The sequence below is a fragment of the Anabrus simplex genome, chromosome 1, assembly GCF_040414725.1.
Source record: "Anabrus simplex isolate iqAnaSimp1 chromosome 1, ASM4041472v1, whole genome shotgun sequence".
NCBI lineage: Eukaryota > Metazoa > Arthropoda > Insecta > Orthoptera > Tettigoniidae > Anabrus > Anabrus simplex.
Genome location: NC_090265.1, coordinates 891,584,258 through 891,602,590, shown reverse-complemented (window position 1 = coordinate 891,602,590; position 18,333 = coordinate 891,584,258). Strand labels below are relative to the sequence as shown.

The following is an 18,333-nucleotide window of genomic DNA, read 5'->3' as shown; positions in this document are numbered from 1 at the left end:
GGAATCCAAGGTGCTTTAAGAGAATATAACATCTTCCCTGTGAATATAAGCATAACAAAAAGGCATGGATGACATCAGTGATCTTCGAAGAGTGGCTGTTGAGCCTGGAATGTCGGATGAAGGCCAAAAAGAGGAGAATTCTTCGCATCCTAGACAAATGCACCTCTCACAATTGTGTACCTTGCCATTTGGAGGATGTGAAAGTTTTATTTTTGCCTGCAAATACTACCTCAGTTCTGCAGCCACTGGATCAGGGGATAATTCACATGGTGAAGTGGCATTACTGAGTTTGTGTGGTCTAGCATATGTTATGGAACACTGCCCCAGAGAGAGATATTAATGTTAACTTATTGGAAGCAATGCAGATGTTCAGTGCTGCATGGAGATCACTGAAAGAAGAACTGCTTTAGAAAAGCTGAAGTGGGTTATGGAGAAGACAACATCGCAGAAAGTGAAGAGTTGGATACAGAAACAGAGGAAAACTGGAAGCACTTGTGAGAAAAGTTGGATGTGCCAACAAGTGTAAATCTTACTGATTATGTCAACGTGGACTGTAATGTGTTAGTGGAAAAGGAAATCACTGAAGAGATTGTGGCAGATATTATAAGTGATCAGAATCCGTGTGATGATAAGGTATAATAATAATTTCGTATGGCTATTTCTAGCCGAGTGCAGCCCTTGTAAGGCAGACCCTCCGATGAGGGTAGGCAGCATCTGCCATGTGTAGGTAACTGCGTGTTATTGTGGTGGAGGATAGTGTTATGTGTGATGTGTGAGTTGCAGGAATGTTGGGGACAGCACAAACACCCAGCCCCTGGACAATTGGAATTAACCAATGAAGGTTAAAATCCCCAACCCGGCCGGGAATCGAACCCGGGACCCTCTGAACCGAAGGCCAGTATGCTGACCATTCAGCCAACGAGTCGGACGATGATAAGGTGGAATACGAAGATGTGCCTTAAAGTGTTCAACAGAGTTTGACTCTTGTGGAGGCAACAAACATGGCATGTAGTCTTCAGGATCTTCTTCTATCACGAAGTTTTGTGCCAGAATCTGTGTTAAATTCAAGTGCAATGGCTGCTGACTACCTTGAATATTCGTTTGTGTCTGGGAGTGTACAGAAGAAAATCACAGACTTTTTAAAAATAAATAAGTCGAGAAGATAATGTAATGTACCAGGATACAGGGTAAAATTTGAGATGCTGAAAACTTCTTGCTAGTACTTGTACTTTAATATCATTACTTCATGCAAATAGATGTATCCTAATTTTCCTCTCAATTAATAAATACAGGATTAAGGTTTTTTAAGTGTAAATTCATCTTGAAATAATATAAGCTCTTCAACAGGTTTAGCAATGGGCAAATGCTTAAGAATTGACTTATTTCAGTATAACAAAATTTCACTATAACAAATTTATTTCTGAGGTCCCCAAAATTGTGTTATTCTGGTATTTTACTGTAATTGGACAGATTTGGACAATGGTAAAATTAGTCTGCAATCACTGCTGCTAATCTTTAATGTAAGTGGACTGAAGTACATTGAAATGAGATTTATCCCTACTTTGTGTCAGATGACTGAATAGCCACCACTGCAAATAATTGCAAATAGGTTACTTAAATTCATCACCAGGAGCAGATGTGGACTCTGACCACAACTTCTTGGTCATGAAATGCCACCTGAAGTTGAAAAAACTGAAGAAAAGAAGGAATGCAAGAAGATGGGGTCTACACAAGTTGAAAGAAAAGAGTGTGAGGGACTGTTGCAAGGAACATGTTGCACAAGGACTAACTGAAAACGCTGAAGTAAACACAACAGAGGAAGAAAGGACAGTCATGAGAAATGTCACTAGGACTACTGAAGAAACGTTAGGAAGAAAGGAAAGATCACTAAGAATCAATGGATAACTCTGGAGACACTAGACCTAATTGATGGATGAAAATACAAGAATGCAAAAAAAGGAGAAGGGCAGAAAAGAATACAGATGATTAAATAATGAACTGGGTAGAAAGTGCAGAACAGCTAAGGCAGAATGGCTGAAGGAGAAGTGCAAGGATGTTGAAGGTTGTATGGTCCTAGGAAAGGTAAATGCTGCATACAGAAAAATCATGGAAATCTTTGCAGAAAGAAAAACTAGGTGTATGAATATCTGACCTCAGATGGAAAACCACGTCTAGGGAAAGAAAACAAGGCAGAATGATGGTAGGAACATATATAACAGTTGTATCAAGGTATTCTGGAATGAGAAGAGGCTGTTGATGCTTTTGAAATGAGAGACCCAATTTTGAGGTCAGAATTTGACAGAGCTTTGAAAGACCTAAACTTTTGTGGTTTTCAGAGACGCCGTGGTGCCAGATTTTTGTCCCGCATGAGTTCTATTATGTGCCAGTAAATTTAGTGACACAAGGCTGATGTATTTGAGCACCTTCAAATATCACCGGACTGAACCAGGATCAAGCCTGCTAAGTTGGGGTCAGAAGGCCAATGCCTCAACCGTCGGAACCATTCAGCCCAGCACCTAATGAATTACTGACTGCCTTAGGAGAAACCACCACTGCGAGGTTATTCCATTTAATGTGTAAGATGTATGATACAGAAGTGCCATCCGATTTTTGGCAGAATGTTATTATTCGTATTCTCGATTAGATGAATATTGTTATTTGGGTATTTAACGATGGCAGAAGTACGGAAGACAAAGTGCAGACGAGAACAAGCAAGGAAAGCCTTTCTTTAGAAAATATATTTTCTCAATTCGAACATTTACATAGGAATTCTAAAGATGTTTTTGAAGACCATCGTCTCGAGCATGGCATAGTATGGAAGTGAAACATCGGCAATAACTTGCTCAGAAGGAAAGAGATAGAAGCTTTTGAAATGTGGTGTAACAGAATAATGCTGAAGGTGAGGTGGATGGATCGAATCATGAATGAAGAGATACTGAATCAAATTTGTCAGAGGAGATCAATTTGGCTAAATTTGATGAGAAAAAGACAGAATGATAGGACACATCTTAAGACACCTAGGACTTGTTCAGTTGGTTTTTGAGGGAAGTGCAGGCAGTAAGAACGGTACGGCTAGACCAAGGTATGAATATAAAATGCAAATAGAGCAGGTGAAGGATGTAGTGGTTACGTAGAAATTAAAAGGTTAGCACAGGATAGGGTGGCATGGAAAGCTGCATCAAACCAGTCTATGGACTGATGACTCAAGTAACAACAACAACAACGACAAATTCATCACCTAATTTGTCTTGAAAGTTTGCTTGTGTAATAAAACATGACTGTTTTACGACATGGTACAGAATCCTGCTAGGCACACACCACCATGCAGTGAAGTTTGGAAGCAATTTCAGACTATGTCATGGCTGTAAAGAGGAGTGAAGCAATATATTCAGTCAGCCATGATATAAATTCTGATACAGTCTCCACTCTCCACATTGCTGTGTAGTATGAGTGCATTTCAGAAGGGTTCATATATAAAGGCAGATCGAATATAAACGGGAATTTGAATATACCGCTGCTGTTAGTAATAATTCTGCGGCGGGGCTTAGCCAGGATGTTAGTGGGGGTGTCTAGAAAAGGGGTTTTGCACACACAAACGATGGTGGAAAGCTGGGCTGCTTCAGTACGCTATGAGTGAGCAAGTGGTGCACACATCTGTTGCACAACACATCATTATCAAATTTCTCGCAAAAGACTGCACCAAATCTTCCGAAATTTTGAGGCGGCTCTACGCACAGTTTGGGGAAGAAAACTTTTGCAAACTAGAGTGTATAAGTAGGCTAAAAAACTTGTGGCAGAAAGAGACGCTGTGGATAATTAACCTCATGAAAGGAGACCGCAGACAAGCATCACCGCAGACAACGTTGTTGCCATTAGTGACATTATTGGTGAGGATCGGCAAATAACAATGTTGCAAATTGTTTTAGCCATAGAAATAAGTTACAGAAGTGTTCAAACCATCATCCGAAATGAACTCCATTTCAGAAAATTGTCTGCCAGGTGGGTTCCTCGTCTCCTCAACCAGGAACAAAAAAACTTTACGCCAGGAAGTTTGTCAGAGACTCCTGCGTTGCTACAAGGAGGAAGGAAAGGATTTCTTGTGTCGTACTGTGACTTGTGATGAAACTTGGGTGCATCATTACGCCCCAGCGTCAAAGCAAGCAAGCATGGAGTGGCAGCGAAGAGACGAAGCAGGTCTGGTCAAAGCCAAAACACGACCATCTGCTGGAAAGCTGCTTGCAACAGTTTTCTGAGACACCGTATGCATTTTGCTACTGGATTTTCTTCACGAACAAAGGACAATTAATGCAGCCTATTACTGTCGAATTTTTGGATGAATCAAAAGCGACGCCAGCAACCGATCCGAAACGTCGTTCTTCTCCATGACAATGCAAGGCCGCATACTGCCGCTTTCATGCGGGAAAAACTGGAGGAAATTCACTGGACACCTCTGGAACACCCTCTGTAGAGTCCAGATTTATTGCCCTGCGACTACCATTTGTTTGGACCATTCAAACAAGACCTAGGAGGACAGCGGTTTGATGATGATGCAAGTGTAGAAGAATTTGTGCACAACTGGCTCCGCACACGTCCCTCTTCTTTCTATTAGAACAGAATCAAAAACTTACCAATCCGATGGAGAAAATGTGTATCGAAGGCAGACACTATGTAGAAAAGTGATTTCTCTACGTATTTTTTAGTTAATACATTAAATTTTTAAAAAATTCACGTTTATATTTGATCTGCCCTACCACTGCAATGTACATCAAAGCCAAGAAGCTAGGAAGGAGGATAAAACTCACAATGGATAATTGTAATGACAGGCTACCATGAACAGAGAAGCAGCAAAAGGCAGAAACAAGGGCAAAGAAGAGAACCCAAAATGATAAACTTCATATCTTCAAACACTGCTGCCTCATGAACAATTCGTATCCCACCTAACTAAACTCTGGCATCTTCCTCAAAGTTTGTTTAAATCTTGAGTCCAAAAATCAAAGTACACAAGACTTTAAACTGAGATGCTGAGAGGTGTAAAAGGTTTTCAGATTTATTTAAAAAATAACAATCTGGTACAAATCGAAAATCCTCTGTGGACACAATTGGTTCCATGGAAAAAATGTCTGTTATGGTCTGTTACGAGAGGTGTCTGCTGAAACAAGGTTGTAATAATTAATCACACACATCAACAGCAAAGAAAATCCATCTTAAATAATTATATCTTTTTTGGATTATTCTAAATCATTTCTAACTAAATATTTGCTGGGAGATATTAGAAGTTATTTTACAGCCTTTGCAAACATTACAGCTCCGGGAAGTAATCATTCAGCTGTGTGTAAATTTAGCAGAGTTTTCCTTTACCACGATATTCTCGAGAGAAAAAAAAAAAAAAAATCTGTTAAATGGTTCCACTGTTTTATCCCCGTACCCGTGATCCAGAATGACTCACAAATTCTTCACCTGCTCAAAAATCTCAACTTTCATATTATTTGCAATTTCTTGCATTTTTTCTTGTAACAATGGGTGGTATGAATAAACAAGAGTATTTAATATATACTCAACATTTCTGAGTATATACTCCACTTCATCAGAATAAAGTTCATGAGAATGTACTCACTAGCTGAGTATATACTCATGTCATGGAGGTGGTGTAGTATAAACTCACAATTGTACCAGTCTGAGAGTAGATTCTCATTTGTGGTATGAATAAAAGAGTACATTCTCAGACTGATGAGTATAATCTCCGTAGGGCTGCTATGTGTCTCAAGTATGAGCATTTAGATTTATTGCTCTTAAAGAGTATTATGTAAATGGCTGACATTTAATAATAATGTGGGAACTGTTTCCAGGAGGGACATGGGCACGTGAATTCTAAGAATTCTATATCATTTTTCAAACTTGAATTTATTTGAACAAGGAAAACAAAAGGTGCTGTTTAGAATATAGTTAAATTAAATACATTTTTAAGACTATTAGGTCACCCTGAATTTCAATGTGGCATACAGGACTTGGTACCCAACAAAAACTGAGTAAATTTATTGTTGAGGTTATGTACAGTACTTTGTGACTAAAGCTGCAGTGTGAATTGCATTTTCTTTAAAAAAAAAAATACAAATTTTGATGTTACCAAACCAGAGCAGCGGAAAGTATAATTATCCAGCAGCAACGGCTGCTCTTGACTACTCATGTTAGGCCTACATATTAGGGTGGTGAGTCCGTAAACAAGAAAGGAAATAAATGTATTTTCCTTCTGAACCTTTATAATCACCCAGAATGCCAGGAAGATGTTTCATTTGGAACATTCAGTACACAGACCTGTACGTAAGATACAAAAATTTCTTTTTTACTCTCACTTTCACATTAGGCCTATTTATCTACCGAGTGAGTTCACTACATCATTTGAGTCACCTGGCTATCGACCTGGATTCAGGATATTGGTGTTCGAACCCAACTGTCGGCATCTCAGAAGACGATTTTCTGTGGCTTATTTTCTCACTTAAATCCTGGGGCAGTACCTTGATTAAGGCCACTGCCACTTCCTTCCCACTCCTAGCTCTTTCCCAAGATGAGAACCACCACTGCATGGACGGAAGAACGGAAGGGAAAACACAGAGAGTGGATGAAGAGTTTCTGGGAAGAAAAGAAAGCAAATTTGTCTGCTAAATAAGCTCCCACTATGTGAGAAACACCACAGGAGCCAGCTCCTTAGCTGGGAAAACGTTGTGAAAAAAAAAAAAAAAAAAATAATATTAATATTAATAATAATAATAATAATAATAATAATCCCGTGTGGAGATTTACCGGTTACCTGCATCGGGCGCGTCCCATTGGAATTGGGGAAGCTCGCTGGCTCTGCTGCCAGCAGAGTCAGAGGGTAGTAGGGAAATAAAATATCACCGTGAAAAAAAAAAAAATGTTCCCTTGCCAGGGTTACGGTGAAGACTGGTAAATGACCACAAGCCAGAAAACATCTTGAGGCAACCTCTAGGGCTAACAACCCTAGTTGTAAAAGGATGGGTACCCGTCCAAAGCAAAGTCAAATCAAAAAGCACGATTGCATAACATTTCAGAAACATACCCCAGGGGGTAAATCTTCGGATAAATCCCTCGTCGTGAACGCCACGGCGCACGAGTCCCATTTGGATTCTGGGGGAGACTCAACATCATGCAAGAGACGAGTCGGAGCGTCTCGGTGTACCCCGAAGAGTCAAAAACCCAGGCCAAAATCTAAAACCTTTCTAGCAACTTTCAACATAAATTCACTTACACAAACTGGAAAGCTGAAAACCCTCACCAAAGCTCTTCACGAAAATCAGATATCCATAATGGCCCTACAGGAAACAAGGTACCCAGATGAAGAGATTTTTGAATCCGAAAGCTACCATTTTTTCAAGAGCAAAGCGCAAAGAGGAATCCTCAATGGAGCTGTGATGCTTGGAACCGCGTTTGCTGTTAGAACCAAGATCCTTAAATCGGTTGCAAATTTCGAACCTGTGAATGACAGATTGTCTATACTCACAATTAAATGCGCGAACAAAACCTACGCCCTAGTTAACGCACATGCTCCTACAAACGATGAGAACACGTGTCTGATCCAGACGAAGTTGATAATTTCTGGGACCTACTGGATGAAAAATTAAACAAAATCGCCAAACACCATGTCAAGCTTCTTTTGGGTGACTTCAATGCCCAACTAGGTCGTGAACAGAAGTACAAGAAAGTTATAGGAAATTACCCTGCTCACAAAAGAACCAATCCCAACGGCAAAAGACTGGTGTCCATTTGCGAAAATCACAACCTGCAGGTCATGTCGACCCACTTTCGCCATCTACCCAGAAAGCAAATGACTTGGCGTTCTCTCGTCCAAGCTCTCGGAGAGTTCCAAATTGATCATGTTGCAATCTCCAGGAGAAACAGCCCTGAGATTATGAATGGCAAGGTAAAGAAAGGCATCAATGTGGCCTCGAATCAAGAGAAGCAAAAAGCATGCCTGGTGGAATGGTACCTGCGAATCAGTCCTCCAAGAAAGACTCAATGCATGGAAACAGTACTACTCTACGAAATCAGAAAATGATTGGGAAACCTACAAAACCGAACGTGCACAAGTAGCTGGGGTGTTCATAACTGTGAAACGTAAATATGAAAAATCTCTCATTGAAAAGATAGAACAAAACTTTAGGAAGAATGAAAGCAGAGAGTACTACAGAGCCTTCAAACGCAAACTCACTGGCTATAAACCACCATCTCTATGCTTTGAGCGAAAGGACGGCACACTGGTGACGAAAATGAAAAAAAACTGCAGCATTCTGGCAGATTACTTCAAGAATTTACTTAATTGCTCTAAACCGCAAACCGCCATTGAGACCAATGGGTACCCTTACTCAGGTACCCAGATTCCAGACCACCCGACAGAGATGAAATCAAGCGCCACATTGCCCGTCTCAAAAATAACAAAGCGCCGGGGGAAGACTCAGTAGCAGCAGAACTATGGAAATATGCCCCAGAGGAATCACTTGGTATCTTGCAAAAGCAAATAGAAGAAATTTGGAACAAGGAGACCCTACCCGAAGATTGGAAAATAGCTTTGATCCATCCATTACACAAAAAAGGCAGCATGAAGAACATCAACAACTGTAGAGGAATATCTTTGCTACCCGTGACTTACAAAATTCTATCACTTGCCATCCTGGAGCGTTTGGAAGCACAAGTCGAACATCAAATAGGTGAATACCAAGGAGGGTTCAGAAAAGGTCACTCAACAGCTGAACAGATCCAAAATCTCAAAACGATCATCAGATAAGGTCCAAGCAGTATGTGTGTCTTTGTGGACTTTAAGAAAGCGCACGACTCCATTGACCGGGAAGTCCTGCTAAACATCTTAAATGAATTTGGAGTTGATTTGAAACTGATGGCATTAATTAGAGCCACCCTAACCGATACAAAATCCAAGGTGAAGTTCCACGGATGTCTCTCGCATTTCTTTGACATCAAAACAGGAGTCCGACAAGGTGATGGGCTATCCCCGATACTCTTCAACTGTGTTCTTGAAAAGATCATCAGAACCTGTCGGGTGAGATTACAGGAAACCAACTACAGTCCATTGAGAATAGGAACCAAATCCAAGGGGATCGCAACAGACTGCTTAGTATTTGCCGATGATATTGCTGTTCTCTCAAATGACATAGAAACCGCTAGAGCTCAAGTTGAAATTTTAAAGGAAATTGCCGAACAAACTGGTCTGCAGATATCGTTTGAGAAAACAGAAGTAATGACTAACATCAAAGAGGCTCCACCAAAACTCCATACAAAATACGGGGACATCACCCGAGTAGACAAATTCAAATACCTGGGTGAGATCATCATGAAAAATGGACTGGACAAAGAAGCACTTCAGGAGCGAGTACGCAAACTGGAAATAGCCTAACAAACATCCCGCACAATCTACAACAAAAAATGCCTTTCCCAAAACACCAAGATACGACACTATGAAACAGTTCTGAAGCCAGTAGTTCTATATGCAGCTGAAACCCTGTCTCTAAATGCCAACAAAGGACTCCTTGAAGAACTGGAGAAAAGAGAAGGCAAAATTGTGAGAGGAATCTTGGGATCGAAGTACAGAAATGGAATCCATCAAAAGAGATCCAACAAGGAAGTCTACAGCAAAATAGAGAAAATTACCGACACAATCAGAAAAAGACGGGCACGATTTTACGGTCATCGGAAAAGAATGGACGGAAGAAAGTTAACTAAAGAAATCTTTCACTTTTTTTATTCAAACCCCAAAACCACAATTCCCTGGTTTAGAAATACCAAAGAAGACCTGCAAATGCTACATATCTCAGCTGAAGACGCCCTTAACAGAGATCTCTTCCGCAAGAAAATATTGACGAACGGGCTAAACCGAGACGAGCAACCGAAGAGAAGACATGGAGCCCTTTGGACAGAGGAGCGTAAGCAGGCCCACTCACAAAGAATGAGGGAAATTTGGGCTCTAAAGAAGGCCAAGTTCAGTGTCAAATGCAACAAGACTTAACGTGGTCCTTGATGGCCCCAGCAAATTATATATATATATATAATAATAATTTTAATCATAATTTTACAGCATCAAGCTAACTTTCTCTTCCATTTTAACCAGTTATTCACTTTCTTGGAGAGCTTATGCTAACTTTCTCTTCAATTTTAACCAGTAAATTATTCACTTTCTTGGAGAACTTTGTGCCAATTTTAGCGTGGCTGTCCTCAGAAACATTTCAGGTTTTGTGTCCATTAACAGAACTGATGTCAGTTCTCTACAGTATACATTTTTATTTAGCAAGTGTGATTCTGATGAAAATAAACTGCTTATATTTGCACTTATTTAAAAGAATCTTAGAAAGGAAAATGGTTTCATGAAATCAACCAAAACATAAAGGTTTATGGTAAACAAGATGGTGATCATGTCTGGAATATGAGAATGGGTCTGGCAGATGATAATTTAACAGACATAATAAATAGGAACAGTGTGCTGGTGAGGCCAAGTGCCAACAGGGGTACCAGTGCCACAGCAGTAATATAAGTATACTTACCCATACACAGCTCGGTAAGAAGTAAGTATTCCCCCATGCCATGACCAGATTTTGTCTTGTCTATGTATGCAGCAGCCATGAACTGTATGATATTTGGATGACCTGAGAGCCTCTTCTGAAAGTTTTGTTAAGGAATGTATGGATTTACCATAAAGTAAAAATATACAGTCAAATGAAATCATCAACAGTAGCACAATTAAAAACTGGGGAAGAGGTAGGAACGAAAGAATTTCTTATTATTCCTTGAGATCATATCATTTACTGTAATTCAGAAGAGTAAATACCAAATGTGCCTGAATACAGAACAATACAAGGATCTCAATAGGGAAAACAAATCTCGTAAGAAACCATTCACTGAGCCATCAAAAATTTGTGCATGTACAATTAAAAATGCTATAGTGTTGAATTAATTTAAGGAAATTTTAACACTAAGAGCTCAGACTATTTAAAATGGCATCATCACTCTCCAAACTTGCGCCAAAATGATTTACACTCAGAAGAAAATAATCACAGTTCTTGCTATGTAATTATAAAATCTATAAAATCCAAAGTAAGTTTGCTTGTTCATTATACAAATCTATAGAAAGTATAATTATCCAGCAGCAACGACTGCTCTTGACTGTACTCATGTTAGGCCTACATATTAGGGTGGTGAGTCTGTAAACAAGAAAGGAAATGTATTTTCCTTCTGGACCTTTATAATCACCCAGACTGCCAGGAAGATGTTTCATTTACAACATTCAGTACACACACCTGTACATAAGATACAAAAATTTCTTTTTTTACTCTCACTTTCACATTAGGCCTATTTTTCTACCGAGTGAGTTCACTACGCGCCTGTAGCACTGATCAATACCAAAATTTACAACAAGGTGCAAGAGACACTTGAACAGATCATAGAGGTAGTGATATTGTCAATTCAAATTTTAACCCAGTTGTAACGGGGGCATAAAACAAAAATTCCATAAAATATGCAACATATTGAAGTTTTTGTAGAAAGACCAGGCACAGCTCATTTTACGCTACTCACTGTGAGAAATAATACTGGGTAAATTTATCAGGGATCCGAAAACCAATATTTTAAGGGCCTAAAATCAACCCTTACTGAGATATTTCCAAGAAACTTCCCGTTTTTGGAGACATCAAGGAATGATCAACCATAACCATGATAAAGCCAGCTCAATATGACCCATTCAACTTTCCCTCTGGCATTCTAAGGGGCAGTGCCCAAACAATTGCAGAGTTAACATGAACAACCACATATTTTATGGTGCCATATCTCGACATCCATCCATCCATACACACATACATACATTACATACATATTGACTGCGCACCTTTTCTGGATAGATTTACACCCTAGTGCTGAATTGGTCGACCTCGAGAATCTTCGAGATTCGTACTGGCATCCTTTGAAACACAAACTATGAATCGCTTATGCATTGCTGTACGACATCTGGCGTACACTTTACATACTAGTACTACTGTTATTTACACAGCAAAGCCAAACTATAGAAGTCACTCTAGGAATAAGATTCGCATCGAGAATATAATGTGTGTCACACAGTTGTTGGCTTAAGATAACAAAGGTTTAGCAAAATTCATATCGATCGATCATATTATCGATTCAATTCAGATTTCGTTTCAATTCAATTGGCAGTACTACCGGAACCGGAATTGCTCCCTCCTTACTCCTCAAACCCGTACACAAATCTATCGATAAAAAGTGCGGAGATAATACATACATAATCATTATAGACTGTTATGCCTTACAGCATTCAGTCCGCAAGCCTCTGTGAATTTACTAAACGTCACCACAATCCTCAATTTACAACTAGTGTTGCGGCCTCATTTAGTTCTATACCTCTTATCTTTAAATCGTTAGAAACCGAGTCTAACCATCGTCGTCTTGGTCTCCCTCTACTTCTCTTACCCTCCATAGCAGAGTCCATTATTCTCCTAGGTAACCTATCCTCCTCCATTCGCCTCACATGACCCCACCACCGAAGCCGGTTTATGCATGCAGCTTCATCAATCGAGTTCATTCCAAAATGAGCCTTTATCTCCTCATTCCGAGTACCCTCCTACCATTGTTCCCACCTGTTTGTACCAGCAATCATTCTTGCTACTTTCATGTCTGTTACTTCTAACTTATGAATAAGATAGCCTGAATCCACCCAGCTTTCGCTCCTTTAAAGCAAAGTTGGTCAGAAAACAGACCGATGTAAATATAGTGTCGTCTGGGAGCTGACCTCCTTCTTACAGAATACCGCTGATCGCAACTGCGAGCTCACTGCATTAGCTTTACTACGCCTTGATTCAATCTCACTATATTACCATCCTGGGAGAACACACAACCTAAATACTTGAAATTATCGATCTGTTTTACCTTTGTATCACCAATCTGACATTCAATTCTGTTGAATTTCTTACCTACTGACATCAATTTAGTCTTCAAGAGGCTAATTTTTATATCATACTCATTGCACCTCTTTTCAAGTTCCAAGATATTAGACTGCAGGCTTTCGGCACAGTCTGCCATTAAGACCAAGTCGTCAGCATAGGCCAAACTGCTTACTACATTTCCACCTAACTGAATCCCTCCCTAACATTTTATACCTTTCAGCAGATCTATGTAAACTATGAACAGCAAAGGTGAAAGATTACAGCCTTGTCTAACCCATCAGAATGGGTAAAAAAAAAAAATAATAATAATAATAATAATAATAATAATAATAATAATAATAATAATAATAATAATAATAAGTAAATAAATGCAATGTAAATTTTAATCTTACACCAGTTGTATAGTATCATTTGAAGTAATCACAGTAGTCACAGCAATTATAATAAGAAGTATTTCTTATCCACCTATTCAATACAAATCACCTTTATTGGTGTTTACATTTTTATACAATTAATTCTTCTAAGGGAGATGTTTTGCTCTTATAAACAGCATCTTCAGCCATTAATTTTAATCTTAAAATGATGTTCGTGAATAGTTGTAAACATATTTAAAAAGACAATAGTCAAAATTAAAATTACAGTAGTCTAAAAATCTAATTACATCACATCTAAGAAACAACTTTAAAACACTTCAAAAACGTGATAATATGAACATTTAAAAATCACAAATTCCATTCAAAACCTTGTGTCTGAAACTATTATTGAATCTTCATCTTAAAAACAATGGTACATGTTTTTCTATAAAAACAGCACCAAGGTGAATATAATTTTTACGGAAAAACGAAAATTAAAATGCGACTTATGTGACGTAGTATTTCCAGAATGTAAGTTAAAATAGTGTGTCCACAAGCTAAACTGTGAAAATGCAATGATCCATATTGCTTTAAACATAACAGGCAGGACATAGAATGAATGCAAGAGTCAAATGTGGGCTCTAGTTGAAAATAATGTTTAACTTGTTTACAAATGTAGGTCGTAAGCATGCGTCATGTTACGCAAATTTGCGAGGTATAGGACGTCATACCTCAGAGGTCAAGTGATACATAGAGGACGGTTGCACAGTTGTACGTTCTCTTAAAACAATAATCACCGGGCGAGTTGGCCATGCGCGTAGAGGCGCGTGGCTGTGAGCTTGCATCCGGGAGATCGTGGGTTCGAGCCCCACTGTCGGCAGCCTTGAAAGTTGTTTCCCATGTTCACACCAGGCAAATGCTGGGGTTGTACCTTAATTAAGGACCGCTTCCTTCCAACTCCTAGGCCTTTCCTATCCCATCATCGCCGTAAGGCCTATCTGTGTCGGTGTGACGTAAAGACACTAGCATTACTGAAATCGCTCTAAATTCTACTAGCAGTCTCCTAAGAGGCTACAAGAACCCAGACAAGAGTTTGCAAATTTCAGTATCTGGACAGAGGAAGATGGGTGGCCAGCAGAGTTGGTTGCATATCAGTTCAAGTGACTGATTGGGAATGTGTCACTGTGCACTTACAAAAGGTCAATTTCAAGTAACGATAAAGCAGCTCCAGTGCCGGAAGGTTCACTGTGAAATCCCACATGCTGCACTTTTTTGTGGATATTTTAGAAATCCTTAAAAATTTCTCTCCTAATTCAGAGGGAGTAGATCTTTCTCAGCACTGTTGAACTACAGGTAAAAAGTACAATAGTATCACTTGAATTACTCACAGCTACCCCTGACCCAAACAAAGATACATTTGTAACAAATACCTCCATTAGTGGCATTTTCCAAGACATACAACTGAAGGGAGTTGGAGCAGCTACAAGTTTTGCTGTTGATTTGCAGAAATAAAAACTCATCACTCATAGTGTCAGATAATTGAAGGAAAGATTTTTTGTTTATAGAACTGTAGAGAAGTACACACTTTTGCATGGCCAGCTGGAACTGATGGGGAAAATGATGGTGTTGATACCATTTCAATGTTGGCAAAACATTTCAGGGAGCAGTTTGCAAAGTGTGAAAATGTTGTACCTGTAATAAAGGAATTAGATCCTTCAAGAGCTGTGAAGTATTTTTTTTTTTTTATAGTAACAAGACCACAAATTTTATCAAACAAAACAAACTAGCATTTATAGCTAATAGACCTACTATAACTCATTAATTTCATATTTCTGGATGGTTTAAAGGTTAAGATTACAAAAAGTAATACCGAGGTCATTACTAAGTAAAGCAACTCAAGGTTGGTGGGATTCTTGACTGGCTCCTAAACTTTTGGGCAGGTTCCTCAATTGAGAGAAAAATTTCTGTACACCTGTAATTACAAAAAAAAAAAAAAAAAAAAAAAAAGAATAATAATAATAATAATAATAATAATAATAATAATAATAATAATAATAATAATAATAATAATAATAACTTCTGCTTGCCAAGGGAACCTGACCACTACAGGGCATGCCCCAGGTGGTGGAAAGGGGGCCCGTGCAGGGCTGTCTCAATACATGATAGAACCCACAGACCAAAACAAGGTAGCCCTACTCCTGAGCTTTATAATGTTGGGACACCCTCTCTCCAGAGACATAAATATAATATGGAGGTCAGGTAAAGAATGAAGACCTCAACAGCATCTACGGTGGAGAAGATGGACTTCGGTACAGCATACAGTAGTAGATGGTGAAGGAGGCAGCCCAATACTCAGGACTAACGTTACTTTGGGGGCAGATATCAGTTTTTAACAACAGTGTCAGATCCAGAGCAGGTGGCCACCAATGGCATCTCTATCCCATATTAGGGATGGCCAATTTCTCATCCAACATTAGGCTGGAGTGACAGGCCAATCAGTTAATCTTTCTCACAAACAAACACCACGGCTAAACACCAGTTGACCACATGGACTAACAACCCTTACGACAAGAGTGCAAATAATCAGTAAACCACCAACCCCAGATTCATGCCCACCAGCTAAAATCAACTACCTCAGGCCTGAGCTCGTAAGAGCAAACTTGATCAGTCAGATTCTGGGGGACCAGGACATCATACAGGGAAGAGTTGGAGCTTCCCAAAACCCTTCAAAACCCAAGAGAACACAATTCATTGAAACTCAGCATACACGTGCTGACCAAAACAATGAAACTCAAGATATTGACAGATACCTGAGACAGATTCTGAATCCTCATACTTCAGTAAAGAAAACAATTTCACGATTTGTATGGTGTAAAAACGGGGAAAGCATGGAAAACTATTTTTAAGACTGCCAACAGTGAGGCGGTTTAAATTCACTACCTCTCAAAGGCAAGCTTAGGTCTACAGCTACAAGATCCAAACAATGTAGCTAACTCGTTCAGGTCCCTGATAAAAGTTATAGTTAGCCATACCTAGTAACACAGGGATATGTTAGTAGGCATATGTAATACATTGAAGTTTTGAAAAAAAGAACACTAAAAAATTAAATTAACAAATAAAACTGATAATGTAATTAGTTTTACACCCAACTAACTTTTACAATTTTCAGACACACTGAGGAGCTGGAATTTTGTCCTGCAGGAATTCTTTCAAGTGTTTGTAAATCTACTGATGTGAAGCTGATGTATTTGAGAACCTTCAAATAACACACAACTAAGTTGGGATTGAACCCACCAACTTACGCTCAATCTGTTCGACAAATAGACTTGAGTATCGTAACTGGTATAATCCAAAATCACAAGAAATAAAATTACAAAAATGCATATTCACAATTTAACTTTTTTATGCAATAACTATTGGATGATGAATATAATAATAATAATAATAATAATAATAATAATAATAATAATAATAATAATAAAAGACACCTTTTCAATTACTATACATTTTACACGATGCCAGAGAGCAAGAAGTTTTCCTGAAACTAAAGCATGCTCTGTAATTTATCAGATTTTCTGACCTGAACTTTTTGTACTCCATCATTCATAAAATAATACTGAATGATTGTCCAGGGACTATATCCCACAACCCTGAGAATTCAGTAAGCAACTAATCATTTACTTATGCAGCCATACTTCATACATTGATAACAGAACATTTTAATGTTGAAGCCATATATTACCTGTAGGTGACACCTAGTCTATCAACTTGCTACATAAAATGGGGATTTCGAAAAATCCCAAATTTTACATGTATGACAATATATTTAAATGTATAGGTGGTGATGAATGTGTTTTAAGGGGGCTAAACTACAGAATATCAGCCCAGTGGAGATGGATACACAGTGCATTTGCAGCCAACACCACATGTGGTAGTATAGGCTATAAGAACTATGCCTAACTGAATCAAGAACTTATCATATCAAGAATATCAACTGATATACATTAATACAATAAAAAAATTGTAAACACTGATATAAACAGCCATATCAAGAGGAAAACGTTTTATAAATCAAATCTATTAAAGGATACAAGGATCGTGAGCTCCTGCATAATATTTTTATTAGCTTCCTCATCAGCAGCCATCAAACGCTGAATACAGAAAAGAAAAACGTATTAAGAGGGGTACTGTCAATGAACGACGAATTACATTCTAACCTCTTTTATCAACTAACCTTTAGAGCATATTCCTTCCCCGTAGTAGGATCTTGGGCAACAAATACAAACGCGAAACCTCCTGCAAAATAAATAATAAATGAAATCAAACAACTAAATAAATGTCAACATATACTACAAAGGTACTCCAAATACCATCAACTTTGACAGGTATGTCAAACATCGCGACGTTAGACCGGAGTTGCTATAACACAAATTTCGACAAGAAATATGCACATGTTGGAAATTATAGGAAACGCAAAAACAAAAAAGCATATTTTAAAATATAAGCAAGAGGAGAATGTTACGTTCTACGGAAACAAATGTGCCTAACCCCACAATCGACCATTCGACGTACCTTCCGCTATCACTTTTTTAACACGTAACTTCATATTCCCAATCTCGACAGTCTGCCCCACCAATTCATTCCCATGTCCGGATGAATTACTATTACTGAAATACCCCATTGCAGACTTGAACAGTTCAGACATTTTGAGATACGAAATATATTACTCCAGCACCATTAGTTTATCCTCATCCTTCCTCATCGCTTCCATCAGTTGATACTCCCACCCCACTTCCGGTCTGGAGTTCTAAAAAACAAAACAACTCGCGACCCGAGACAACAGGATATCACCGATATCACCAAAGAAATTATTTCAAATATTTACCAACACAGCGATAATTAACTTAATACAGAAATTGATAATTACATTAATATAGATTAAATTATAAGATCGAAGATACTTTAAAATGTTAATATACCCTGCAGTGACAAAAGGGAATAATGTTAATATC

General features: G+C 38.6%; 1 protein-coding gene across 1 annotated transcript in view; it reads right to left on the bottom strand.

Annotated features, from left to right (window-relative positions):
• Positions 1–18,100, bottom strand: part of aux (cyclin-G-associated kinase) — a 487,932-nt gene extending 469,832 nt beyond the window's left edge. The window contains exons 1-4 of the mRNA XM_067136097.2: positions 17,894–18,100; positions 17,556–17,617; positions 17,413–17,472; positions 10,563–10,677 (exon numbers count right to left, since the gene is read on the bottom strand). Of these exons, the coding sequence (XP_066992198.2) occupies positions 10,563–10,677; positions 17,413–17,472; positions 17,556–17,617; positions 17,894–18,026 (370 nt within the window). The 5' untranslated portion in view covers positions 18,027–18,100. The remainder of the gene's footprint in view (positions 1–10,562; positions 10,678–17,412; positions 17,473–17,555; positions 17,618–17,893) is intronic.
• Between the last annotated feature and the right edge of the window lie 233 nt (positions 18,101–18,333).